This window comes from Macrobrachium nipponense, chromosome 21 (assembly GCF_015104395.2).
Source record: "Macrobrachium nipponense isolate FS-2020 chromosome 21, ASM1510439v2, whole genome shotgun sequence".
In the NCBI taxonomy this organism is placed as follows: Eukaryota; Metazoa; Arthropoda; class Malacostraca; order Decapoda; family Palaemonidae; genus Macrobrachium; species Macrobrachium nipponense.
Window position 1 is genome coordinate 41,465,824 of NC_087212.1, and position 12,565 is coordinate 41,478,388.

The 12,565-nt window shown below is 37.0% G+C and overlaps 1 protein-coding gene across 3 annotated transcripts in view; it reads left to right on the forward strand.

Moving 5' to 3' along the window:
* LOC135197960 (reticulophagy regulator 3-like) overlaps window positions 1-12,565 on the forward strand; it is a 131,415-nt gene that overhangs the window by 86,740 nt on the left and 32,110 nt on the right. For all 3 annotated transcript variants that reach the window (XM_064225257.1, XM_064225258.1, XM_064225259.1), the window contains one exon: window positions 1,965-2,070. In XM_064225257.1, coding sequence (XP_064081327.1) covers window positions 1,965-2,070 — 106 coding nt within the window. The remainder of the gene's footprint in view (window positions 1-1,964; window positions 2,071-12,565) is intronic.

The window sequence follows — 12,565 nt, forward strand, 5'->3', positions numbered from 1 at the left end:
AATTACCACTGTCTCTCTCTCTCTCTCTCTCTCTCTCTCTCTCTCTCTCTCTCTCTCTCTCTCTCATCGCCATCTTGTATTTGTTGCCTCCATTAATCAAGTAATGCAGCTTAACAAAGGCAGCATTACAGCTGATGTATGGACGCTGTTGAACAGAATTCAGTTTTTAATTGTGTTCACTTTGTGATGTTCCTCTTAAAGCTGAACTTGTTTTAGGCTCTCTCTCTCTCTCTCTCTCTCTCTCTCTCTCTCTCTCTCTCTCTCTCTCTCTCTCTCTCTTCACAAAGGTGGAGGAAATCTTTTGGCTTTTCGCTGTTTCTGCATCGAGTCGAGGAACGGAATCTCCCGGTTGTGTTTGTGTGAATACAGAAATTGTTTTGTTGAAAAAAGAATAGTTGTTGGCAGATGAATAAATTTTATTACAGTTTGCCTCCGTCGTATTGATTGTATGTTGGTCCTCGCCTTTATTTCTTGTTAAATTACCGCTAAAGTGTTAATATAACTAGGCCGCTGTATAGCAGCTTGGTTGTATTAACTCCTTTCATTCCTTTTACTGTACCTTCGTTCATTTTCGTTTTATTCCATCTTACTTTCCAGCTGTATATTTTACCTTTCGAACATATTTACTGTTAGTATACCTTTCAGCGCAGAAAGCCCTCATAGGTCCCATCGCTTGGCCTTTGGCGTAAATTTTATATTCCATTTCATTCCTAACTTGCTTATTATGAATGACGAATATACTTGGACAGTTTTAGACAGGATTTACAAGGAGTTTCAAGGATTAGGATGTCTCAAAGACTTGTTAGTCCATCCGAGGAGGCATCGTGTGCTCGATTATCTCTAGGAGCAGGGTTTACTGTTCATTCACAGTGTCCTAATGATTTTGTCTAGCTTTCTTTTGAACTCTTCCACACTGTTTCTGTTTACAACTTCTGGTGGCAGTTTATTCCACGTGTCACATTTATCTTATATGTGAAGAAGCTCCCCCAATGAGATGTGTTGTATCTCTTCAGCTCTAGTTTCCATCCATTATTTCTTGTCTGGTACCTGCAGGAAATAATGATTTTGCGAAGTGTGTGTATGTGTGTGGGTGTGTGCGTGTGTGTGCATCTCATTCCCCGTGCAGTAAACCTACTCTTGCGTCAGGGGTATATTTTACTCGCTTAATCTGGATGTCAATATTGACACACACTCCGTGCTAGGCTCTATATCCCGGATGCTTATAAGGGAGGCGTCTCTCTCTCTCTCTCTCTCTCATATTAAGTTGCTGAAATGGGAATTTACGCTTACACATACATTAATGCATGCATACATACGCAAACATGACAGTATGAAGGTTAGTATGTCATTGTGGTAGCACAGCTATGGGCAGCTCGTAGAAGAGAGAGAGAGAGAGAGAGAGAGAGAGAGAGAGAGAGAGAGAGAGAGAGAGAGAGAGAGAGAGAGATCTTTATTGATATGATGCTGATTAGACATTTTTTTAAAAGTCATATTTGCTGCGATTATCATCCTTACATTGTTAGATATTAATTATAGTGTAAACCTACGAGATTCATAGAACAGGTTGAATGTGAGTTATAGTGATAGTGTCAGCGAGTGTGGCAGGTGATAGTGATCTGTGTTTTATTATTACTATTAGTATTATCTAGAAGGTGAACCCTATTCATACGGAACAAGCCTACACGGGCCATTAACTTGAAATTCGAGCTTACAAGGAATATGGCGCCCATTACGAAGTAAAAGAAAGTAAAAGGAAATACAGAAAGAAGAAATCTCACCTATTAAAAAGAAAATATAAATTAATTACACTGATAATGGATTGGAGATGCTAAAATTCTACGGGAGTGACAGTACAAGAAGTAGGATGTTGTAGCATAGGTACTCTTTTTATTATTATTATTATTATTATTATTATTATTATTATTATTATTATATTATTATTTATTATTTTCGTTTTTTTCCAGCGTACTCAGTGTCCCTGAAATCAGTCAGTACGTTGAAGGCTTTTGGCGATGCGTAAGGGACAATTACAACTGGCTCCTCCATCTTCGGCGAGTGCAGCCCGCCCTGGTAAGTACGGAGTAATGTGTAGAAATACTCTTCTCTTCTTCTCTCCTCCTTCTCTCTCTCTTCTCGGTCTCTCTCCAGGGGAGCCGGGCATCGGTCTCTCTGTCGTCAGAACGTTCTCTCTTCTCGTGCGTTCTGCGTGCTTGTGGTGGTCCTAGTTTGCATCGTGTTTTGTTGTGAAACTATTTCACCTTTTCTGTGAAACATTATCTATACGAGGTGGAAATGTTCTATGGAGCATAACAATTTTTCAAATGTTTTACGAAACATTAGCTAAACGAGGTAGAAATAACTGAGCATTTCTGACTATTTGCATCATAGAACTTACCCGTTATTAATATAACTGAGTACGAGCTGAAGGCTGTCATTAGTTGTGTCATGTTCATTATAGCGTGTAATCTCATTAATTCAAGAAGGTTCAGATTTTTATGTGCTGTAATTAAAAGCCCTGCGTGTCCCCAGGTATAAACCTATCCATGACACATTAAAAAAACTAGAGCTTAAACCTAACACAGATGTGAATTACGGTCCTAAGCAGCAGAATAATATGTATTTGTGTATACATAAACATATTCTCTCTCTCTCTCTCTCTCTCTCTCTCTCTCTCTCTCTCTCTCTCTCTCTCTCTCTCTCTCTCATACACGGAAATAGATATGTGTGAAAACTTACATATAGCGCATTCATTTAACCAGTCTTCCAGTAACTTCACAAGTCTCTCTTATTTAACTTTGTAAATGAGAATATTTGCAACAAACCGAGTTGTACTAACCTCACAATCCCTACTTAAGATTTGCTTTTCAACTTACCAAGCTAGAAAACTAAACCTATTGAAATAGCTACGAAAATTCTTTATTTTGTATTTTCGTTTCCTCTCCTTTGGGATTTGAAAGTACTGTCACAAACTCCCTGTAATCAGTGCGTCCTTTTGCTTTGGCCTAAATTTTATATTCTAAAAGTTAAAGTTCTGTAATCAGCGCGGAAGACCATCAGCTGTTGAATGGCGACTTGTTAAGTAATACCCGTTTGGCCCAGTTTGTTGGTGGCTTCTGTTTGTAACCGAAGACTCTCTTGCCCGCTTCTTGGTTTTGTCTTCGATTCTTCATTTCGTTCTTTGTTTTGCTCCTCTTGTTTCTAGCCATTACTGTTATTTGCTGATTGTTATATTCTCTTTGCGTCGGTGTTCATTCAGTTTTTGGGGGAGATTTGGGACTTGTTTAGGGAGACATGTAATAAATGGAACAACCGTACTTATAATTTGAAAGATTTCAAAGAATTCCTTAAATTGAGAGAGAGAGAGAGAGAGAGAGAGAGAGAGAGAGAGAGAGAGAGAGAGAGAGAGAGAGAGAGAGAGAGACCTGTTTATGGGATCTATAATAAATGGAAATATCTCACTTATAGATTGGAAGATTTCAAAGAATTCCTTAATTTGAGAGAGAGAGAGAGAGAGAGAGAGAGAGAGAGAGAGAGAGAGAGAGAGAGAGATATTCCTATTTAGGGGACCTGTAATAAATGGTACACTCGTCTTTATAAATTGGAAGATTTAAAAGAATTCCTTAAATTGAGAGAGAGAGACCTTACAGACCTTACAGACCTTACAGTTCGTTCGGGTTGCCCCAGGTCCCTCAGTGTGAGGCACCTCTAATGTCTACCAGAGAGTTGCTAGTACATCTTCCGGTATATTTTGCATCTTCCAATCTTGGATGGTCTGGGATGCAGTTTAGATATTTGTCGAGCTTATTCTTAAACACATCTACGCTCACTCCTGATATATTCCTCAGATGAGCTGGCAACGCATTGGAATATAACGCTGCATTATCGATGCTGGTGCGTAGTGGATAAGTCCTGTGTGCTTTTCCTTATTTTTTCCTGGTATTTGGGTTTTTGGGCACTATTAATCTACCTCTGCTTGCTCTTTCTGATATTTTTAGTTCCATGATATTTTTCTGTTATTCCCTTCTATCTGGTTTCCATGCCTGAATTATCATGTAGCGTTCTCTTCTCCTTTCTAGACTATATAATTTTAATGATTGTAGTCTTTCCCAGTAGTCAAGGTCCTTAACTTCTTCTATTCTAGCTGTAAAGGACCTTTGTACACTCTCTATTTGTGCAATATCCTTTTGATAGTGTGGGTACCATATCATATTGCAATATTCAAGTGGACTACGAACATATGTTTTATAAAGCATAATCATGTGTTCAGCTTTTCTTGTTTTGAAGTGCCGTAACAACATTCCCATTTTTGCTTTACATTTTGCCAAAAGAATTGCTATTTGATCATGCATAACATGTTCCTATTCATCATCACACCAAGGTCTTTAACTGCTTCCTTATTTGTGATTGTCTCATTATTAGGTCCCCTATATGCACATAGCTTTCCTTCTCTGTCTCCATAATTTATTGATTCAAATTTATCAGAGTTAAATACCATCCTATTTTCCTCTGCCCAATCATATACTTTGTTAAGGTCTCTTTGTAGAGCGTTCCTATCTTCATCACAAGTAATTTCTCTACTTATTCTTGTGTCATCAGCGAAACTACTCACTACCGAATCCTTAACATTACTGTCTATGTCTTTCAATCATAATAACAAACAGTATTGCAGCTAACACCGTACCTTGTGGCACACCGGATATTACCTTGGTTTCATCCGATTTCTCATCCGTTTGCAATAACTATCTGTTTTCTGTTGTGTAAAAATTCTTTTAACCATCTTCCTATTTTATCTACGATATTGTGTTTTCTAATTTTCTTTGCTAATATATTATGGTCTACTTTGTCAAAAAGCTTTTGCAAAGTCTAGATAAACCACATCTGTTTCATTCCGCTTTTCATATTTTTGAATATGTTCTCACGGGTGGACTAACAGTTGGGTTTGTGTACTTTTTCCGGGTACGAAACCGTGTTGTCCTATATTAAACAAATTATTTTTTATTAAATGTTTCATAATATTTTTCTTCATTACCCTTTCATACACTTTCATAATATGTGATGTTAGACTCACAGGCCTATGATTACTTGCCTCAAGTCTTGATCCACTTTGAAAGTAGGGTGATATATGCTAATTTGTGCTCATCATAAATCTTGCCTGTATCTACACCTTTGTCTTAATAATATTGCAAGTGGCTTTGCGATAGAATGAACTACTTTCTTTAACAAAATAGCAGGGATTCCATCAGGCCCTGCAGCAGCTCCATTTTTAATTCATTAATTGCCTGCACAATATCAGCTTCATTAATTTCTATGTCAGCTATATATTCTATTTTCGTATTTTCTTGTCCCACTTCTATATCATTATCTTCATTATCTATTCTAGGGGTGAATTCTCTCTTATATTCGTTCTGCCAGATGTTGCAAAATTTCCTTTTTTTGGTCATTTCCGTAATCTCCCTTCAATTCTCTGAAGAGGGCCTATTCTATTCTTCTTTTATTCATCTTCTTCGCATATGAGTATAATAGTTTGGGGTTTTGCTTGATATTTAATAGGGTTTTTTCTTCCAATTCCCGTTTTTCATTTTCTTTTGATTGTATAATCTTTTGTTCTGCGTTTTCTATCTTACTATTTAGTTCTATAACTTTCCATGCATTTTTTTTCTTTTGCAAGACCTTTTTTCCACTTTCTGATTTTCTGGAACAAGATACTTCTGTCTCTTGGTATGCATGAATGATGTTTACTTTTCTTCTTCGGTATATATTTATCCACTATTTTCTCTAATATTTATATAATATCTCCGTATTACCCTACCCTTATGTCATCGCTTACGAAAATGTTATCCCAATCTTTGTTGTAATTCTTCATTTATTTCTGACCATTTTAATATTTTTTACTGTAGAAGTTGTATTTTCCATATCCTTCCCACTTTTTTCATTTCTTGCTTACTCGTGTTTTCACTTGCTTTGGAATGAACTGTTAATTCTATGACATTATTGTCTGAAATACTCGCATTATAAACTATTATTTCTTTAACATAATTCACCTCGTTCACAAATACTAGGTCTAAAGTATTTTCCTTTCTTGCTGGCAGGTGATTTATTTGTTGAATGTTGTATTCTAGTAGCATATCTAATAGCTTTTCGAATTGCCTCTTATCTTCTGCACTACTATTACTCTCTTTTTTATATGTATAAGTACATCCACAATCTCCTATTCGTTCTTTCCCATTCTACGAAAGAGGAAAGTTGTCAAGTCACCAGATAAGGAGGAATAGTCCAGTCCTTGTGATTTTCTACATATATCATCCAATTTTTTCAATTATTAAGTCAAACTCTTTAGTATTAGGAGGGTCTATATATTACTATGTTCATTAATTTTTCAGATTCAAATTCTACCTGCTATTAGTTCACATTCTGAGTTACTATTTCTCATATATTTTCCTTGTTTTTTGTCTTTCCCATCATATTGCGGTTCCCCCTTGATTCCTATTTTTTCTATCTGATCTATAAGTTTGGAACCCTTTTATTTGATCATCATTCCCAGTCTCTTGGGAATACAGGTTTCACTTATATTCATTATATCTATTTTCTTTTCAATTTGGGTTAGTTTCTTCTAAGTACTCTATTTTTCTTTTTGAGTTACTCGTAACTAAACCCTGCGCATTCATCACTATGATGGTTTGCGTGTTTTTCTCCTTCATTTAATATTGGTAGTAATAAGGATTTTCCCATGTCTCTTTCCTGTTTCTGGTATGTTGTTCTTTTTTTCATTTCCAGAAATTCTGACATTAAAAAATCCAACTTTTCCATAATATTGATCTTCCTTCATCATAATTATTCATTTTGTGTCTGAATCTGCAATTTTCTCCGTTTCTGCAATATCCTCTTGCATAATAAATACAGTTATTATCCCTTGAGTAGAATTTTGGAGCTGATGCATTGAAATTTTTTGCTGACATCTCTGCATATCTCATTGGTTGGTTTGCTTTTCTCTTTACCTGATATTCTTGATTTCTCTCTTTATTTGTTTCTTTCTTATTTTGGATTTTATTACTTGGTTGGTTATTTATTTGATTATGATTCATGGCTACAGGGTGCATATATTTGCATTTTTTTGTCGAACTTACATCCTTTTCCTTCTTTTAGGTTTTTGCATATTTTTTGGATGCAGATCTCTGCAATCATCCCCATATCCAATCTAGGTATGCACATTTACCATATATTTCATAGTTGTGACATAACTCAGGATGTTTGTAGTAACATCTTTCTCCAAATCTGCAATTCCCTCTTTTCAAAAGGTTGCAGATTTTGTCTTTCTTGTCTGTTTTTTCCTCTTTCCCGTCATTGTGTAGATCTGGGTAGAGCCTCTTCGGGATTTGCTTTTCTGTTGTCCATATCGTAATTTATTTCTTCGTAGGTATGCTGCTTTATTGCCTCATATGTAGTATCAATGAGTATCTCTGCATCCATACTTTTATCTGTTCTTTGTTTTCCTTATTTTTTTCTGTCATTTCATTTTTGTTTACTTCTCTTCCGTTTTCCTTTTCTTCTTCTTACTCTCTCTTTTTTTCTTAATCCTCAACTATTTTTACATTCAATATTGATTTAATAACATTGTCTATCCATGATAGACATGTTGAACAAAAAATTCTTGTATCTTTTCTCATATCTTGTATTACCTCAGCACACTGTGGATGGGTCGGAATGTTGCATGCAGCACATTTTCTGATTAGGTTTTGTGGATTGACTATGCTATACCAAACCTTACACAGTTTGCATGCTTTTGGCATTCTTTTTCCTAATGCGTCAATTAGGATATTCACAAGATTCACCTTATTCATTTTTCTTTGTCGGAATATGTTGGTTTATGTATATTTTCTTTATGAGTCTCTTGACCACTTGGATTTTATTTTGGAAACTTTTTCAATTATTTTCAAGATGTTTGTTCATTAGATTTTTTCCAGTTTGAAGGATTATATCCTTCTAATATATCTATGAATGCTTTTGTATCTTTTTGGTTAGGACTGTTGCTGATTTCATAGATGGAGAAAATGCCAGTTCCCTTCCTTGCTACCTCATCGTATTGCGAATCTGCTAAACACGCTAAATTACGCCATCTCTTCCCGCAGTTGGAACTTACTGCCATCTTGTTCTGATTTACAGTATTACACTTGATAAACTAACTTAGAAGACGCTTTATCCTACTATTTTCACACTAATCTTATCACCGATAGTTCACGAACACTTCTAGATATTTCTCAAATTCTAGTCGTATGTTAAACTTGTGATATCTGTTGATTAATCTGATTTCACGCGGGAACGTCTCATCAAGCAAGATGGCTACTACGAGAGAGAGAGAGAGAGAGAGAGAGAGAGAGAGAGAGAGAGAGAGAGAGAGAGTAGGGGCCTGTTTTGGGAGACCTGTAATAAGTGGAACAATCTTACTTTAAACCAGATCTCCTGGTGGACGTGTGATAAATATCAACAGGATTCGTGTGGGTTGTTCATTGTCCTTCGTATAATTTATGGGAAGGGTTGAACCTCACGTTCTTTTAGGGAATATATTAATTTATGGATCGGGTGTGACATAGTAAATGGCTCCTTTGAGCATTGCTTCTTTAGGGCGATCGAAATATGCTATGCCGTGAATGTTAATTTTTAATGGAAATTTGATTTACGTGAAGTTTTTTTTAATCGTATTTGTTCACATAAACCGAGTTGTGTTGGTCTTAAAGTATTTAGCATTAATTGTCATGAGTGGCTTCTGCTCTCTCTCTCTCTCTCTCTCTCTCTCTCTCTCTCTCTCTCTCTCTCTCTCTCTCTTCTCTCTCTCTATATATATATATATATATATATATATAGATATATATATATATATATATAATATATATGTATATATATATATAATGTGTGTGCCTGTTGTCAGTGTCTGTTGGAGACTTTTTGTGATGTTACACAAAGTATATCTTCATTGAGGTAACAATGAATGATGGGTCAACCCTATTCTCTCCCTCTCTCTAGTAATCTAGTCCCTCTTAATGTTTTTTTCTTATCAATACTTCCATGTTTAGCGGAAGTCCAACAGACAACTGTAAGGAATTTTGTTCTAAGGCTTCTTGAAGAAGATTCTTATTGGTACTGTGTGTGTGTGTGTGTGTGTGTGTGTGTGTGTGTGTGTGTGTGGGGGGTGCCGGGTGTGGGGGGTAGCATTTGCGATCAGCTGACTACCTTAAATAGCAACGACACACCCACCAACACACCTTTGCCCAGACACGTGGGCAAGCGCAGTCACCTACATTGTACCGTTGTTGTTTCTCTCTCTCTCTCTCTCTCTCTCTCTCTCTCTCTCTCTCTCTCTCTCTCTCTCTCTCTGATTTGTTGAATATAAATATTTTTATAGTACTGATATATTGAATATAAACATTTTTATAGTATTTATCTTCAAAGTATTCGCAGTTTTTTTTATTGCATCTTGATATCATTCGGAAGACAGGAATATTGATGAGCAATAATATTTATTCAACGTAAAGAAGGATGGTTTTCAGTAGAGCAACAACAATTCAGATGAGGAACGGTGACCTACGAGCGTAACCCGAGGGGTGTAACGTAACCGCTCTGTGAAATCGACCTGATATACCAATGGTCAGCACACTCGTGTTGCCTCACGGATTATGAAATTGTGTGTGGTGTGTACTTTACGAACGAAGATGAGTTGTCGCCATGTTATTGAAGCGAAGTCGGGTTTTGGACCGTGGATGTTATAAAGAAAAGTTGTTTGGTAAAGTTGCATTTCCAAAGGAAAAGTAAGCCATGCAAACTTTCTAAATAGTTCTTTATGAGTAAATTTTAGAAGTATTTTCATATATGAGTAGATTTAGATATTAACAGCTGAAGTTAATTGCATGGTTTTAGGGACGTGAACTTTACGAAAAATGTTCATTATGATTTGTTCAGAAGTTGAACCTTATTCATATGGAACAAGCCCACCACTGGAGTCATCGACTATTAATTCAAGCTTCCAAAGAATATGGTGCTCATTAGGAAGTAAGAGAAGGTAAAGGAAAATACAGAAGGAAGAGATCTCATTTATTTAAAAAAATAAATGAATAGATAGATAAAAATGAATTAAACATGCAAGGATAATAGCCTAAGGGTAGTAATACATTGCATCTTCGCTCGAACTTCAGAAGTCCCAGTTTCACGACAGTCCAACGGTGTGAAGAATAAATGGCTTCTGAAACTGAGAAGTTCGACAGCGAGGAACATATACTGCCTGTTGGTGCTGATGTCCAGCGAATCTGGTCGCTCCCGGCAGGAAAAGGGAATCAGGGATCAATTGTGAGTGCGAAAGATTTCTGTTAAAATACAACTTGTGAAAAAATGACAAGCAAGAGACCATCCGTCGATGGGCCAAGTCATAACTGCTGATATTAGGCAGCAGAAACAAGAAGTATGATCGTGAGTAAATAGATTTGAGTATTAACAGCCGAAGTGAACTGCTCGGTGTAAGGGACGTGGAGTCCAGCTCTAATTATAGAAATACCGCAGACCGAATGTCACGGTGAGCCTTATATAAGCGAGGGGGAGTCAGCATATTAATGGCGTTCTTGGCCAAAGAGAACTACAGACAATTTCGTATCTCATTGGGCACTTATTTATCTCCCGATCGATGCTGGAACATTTTATTCACAGTCATAATTGACCTTACGAAAGAAAATATTTAAAGGGGATTATGAAATCAGTTTAAGATCATTTCTGTTAGAATCAACATTGTAGGCTGTAAATCAGTTAACTACGATGCTGAATTGCCCAGTATGTGAAGATTATTTGTGAATTTATAGGGGCTTAACCATTTATAAGAAATGTTTCTGATGAGTGTACATAATAGGAAACTGGGTTATAGCATATTACCAATTTTGGGAAGGGTTGCGTGTAAGGAAGTGTTTTATAGTGCTTTGGGTGTTGCATTTGAAAATTCATATTGAACGAAATTCGTGTATTCATGTTGAGTATTTGCTGCTTTTGTAGATTCTCATTTTGACAAGTTCGAGAGATATTTGTGCCGTTAATCGTTACATTATTTTTATGTGGTTCAGCGTTCTTATATTTCTTCGTTCATAGATACAGGATATTTATCTGCTTCTTAAGTGCTATAAATGAAGTTCTTAAAATCCTCACTTTTCATATCAGAAAGTGAAGTGACTTCAGAAATAATATTAAATCAGATATGTGTCAAATCTCTCTCTCTCTCTCTCTCTCTCTCTCTCTCTCTCTCTCTCTCTCTCTCTCTCTCTCTCTTCTCTCTCTCTAGATATATATATATATATATATATATATATATATATATATATATATATATATATATGTGTGTGTGTGTGTGTGTGTGTGTGTGTGTGTGTGTGTGTGTGTGAGATGTGTGAGAGAGACTGATTGGTTATTAAACTGGGATTGTGGCAAGGTCAATCAGCGACAAAGCGACAGCGGGGAAATTAATTCTCTCAAGAGAAGTGTCACGAGCCAGGAAGGCCGCAGGATGGAGGAGAGGAGGAGGAGGAGGAGGAGGAGGAGGAGGAGCGGAGGAGGAGGAGGAGAGGAGAGGAGGAAGGAGGAGGAAATAAAATCTTAATTATCTCAAAGGAGAGAGAATCTGTGATCTCCCCATTGTCCTTTAACATAAACAATTTTCCTTTCCTACTTTTACTTTTCGGATGTCTTGTGTTGGAGGAGGAGGAGGAGGAGGAGGAGGAGGAGGAGGAGGAGGAGGAGGAGGAGGAGGCAGTTTCTGACATCGGTTGAAAAGGGAAGTGATATTGTATTGACCGGAGGTTGAAGAGTTTTGCTGCTACTACTGCAGCCTCCCTTCGTATCTCTGGGCTGTCATGGTTTATTTATTCTACGATGGAGGGTAATGACGTCAGTGCACCTCACGCTGTGCACTGTATATAGGCATTACTTAAGGTTCTTTGCAGCGTCCCTTCCGTGGCCCCTGGCTGCAACCCCTTTCATTCCTTTTACTGAACCTCCGTTCATAGTCTCTTTCTTCCATCTTGCTATCCACTGTCTCCTAACAATTGTTTCATACCACACCTTTCAAACCTTTCTACTCTCACTTTCCTTCTTAGCGTTGAATGACCTAATATGGCCCAGCGCTTTACCATTGGCATAAATTCTGTATTGTATTCTATTCGATGGTTTTTTTTATTTATTTTTAGCTTTATGTATTTATTCATTATTTATTTTATTTTATTTTGTTTTATTATTTATATTTTTTTGTGTGTGAGAGAGAGAGAGGGGCGGCCTGAAGTTAAACGGGCTCTTTACATGTTATCTCTCTACTGATACATTATTGTACACGTCTCTGTGACCTTGACTGAGTGCACGAATCACCTGGCGAAACGGACCGCAAGATGATGTATTGATGTTCCTCTTGGGTTGCGTCTCTTTCAGCGTGGATGCTGCTGCTGCTGCCGATGTTGTTTGTCTCGTGTGTGTGTGTGTGTGTGTGTGTGTGTGTGTGTGTGTGCGTGTGCGCGCGTGCATTGCAGGGCATCTAGTTGGTTAGCTGCAG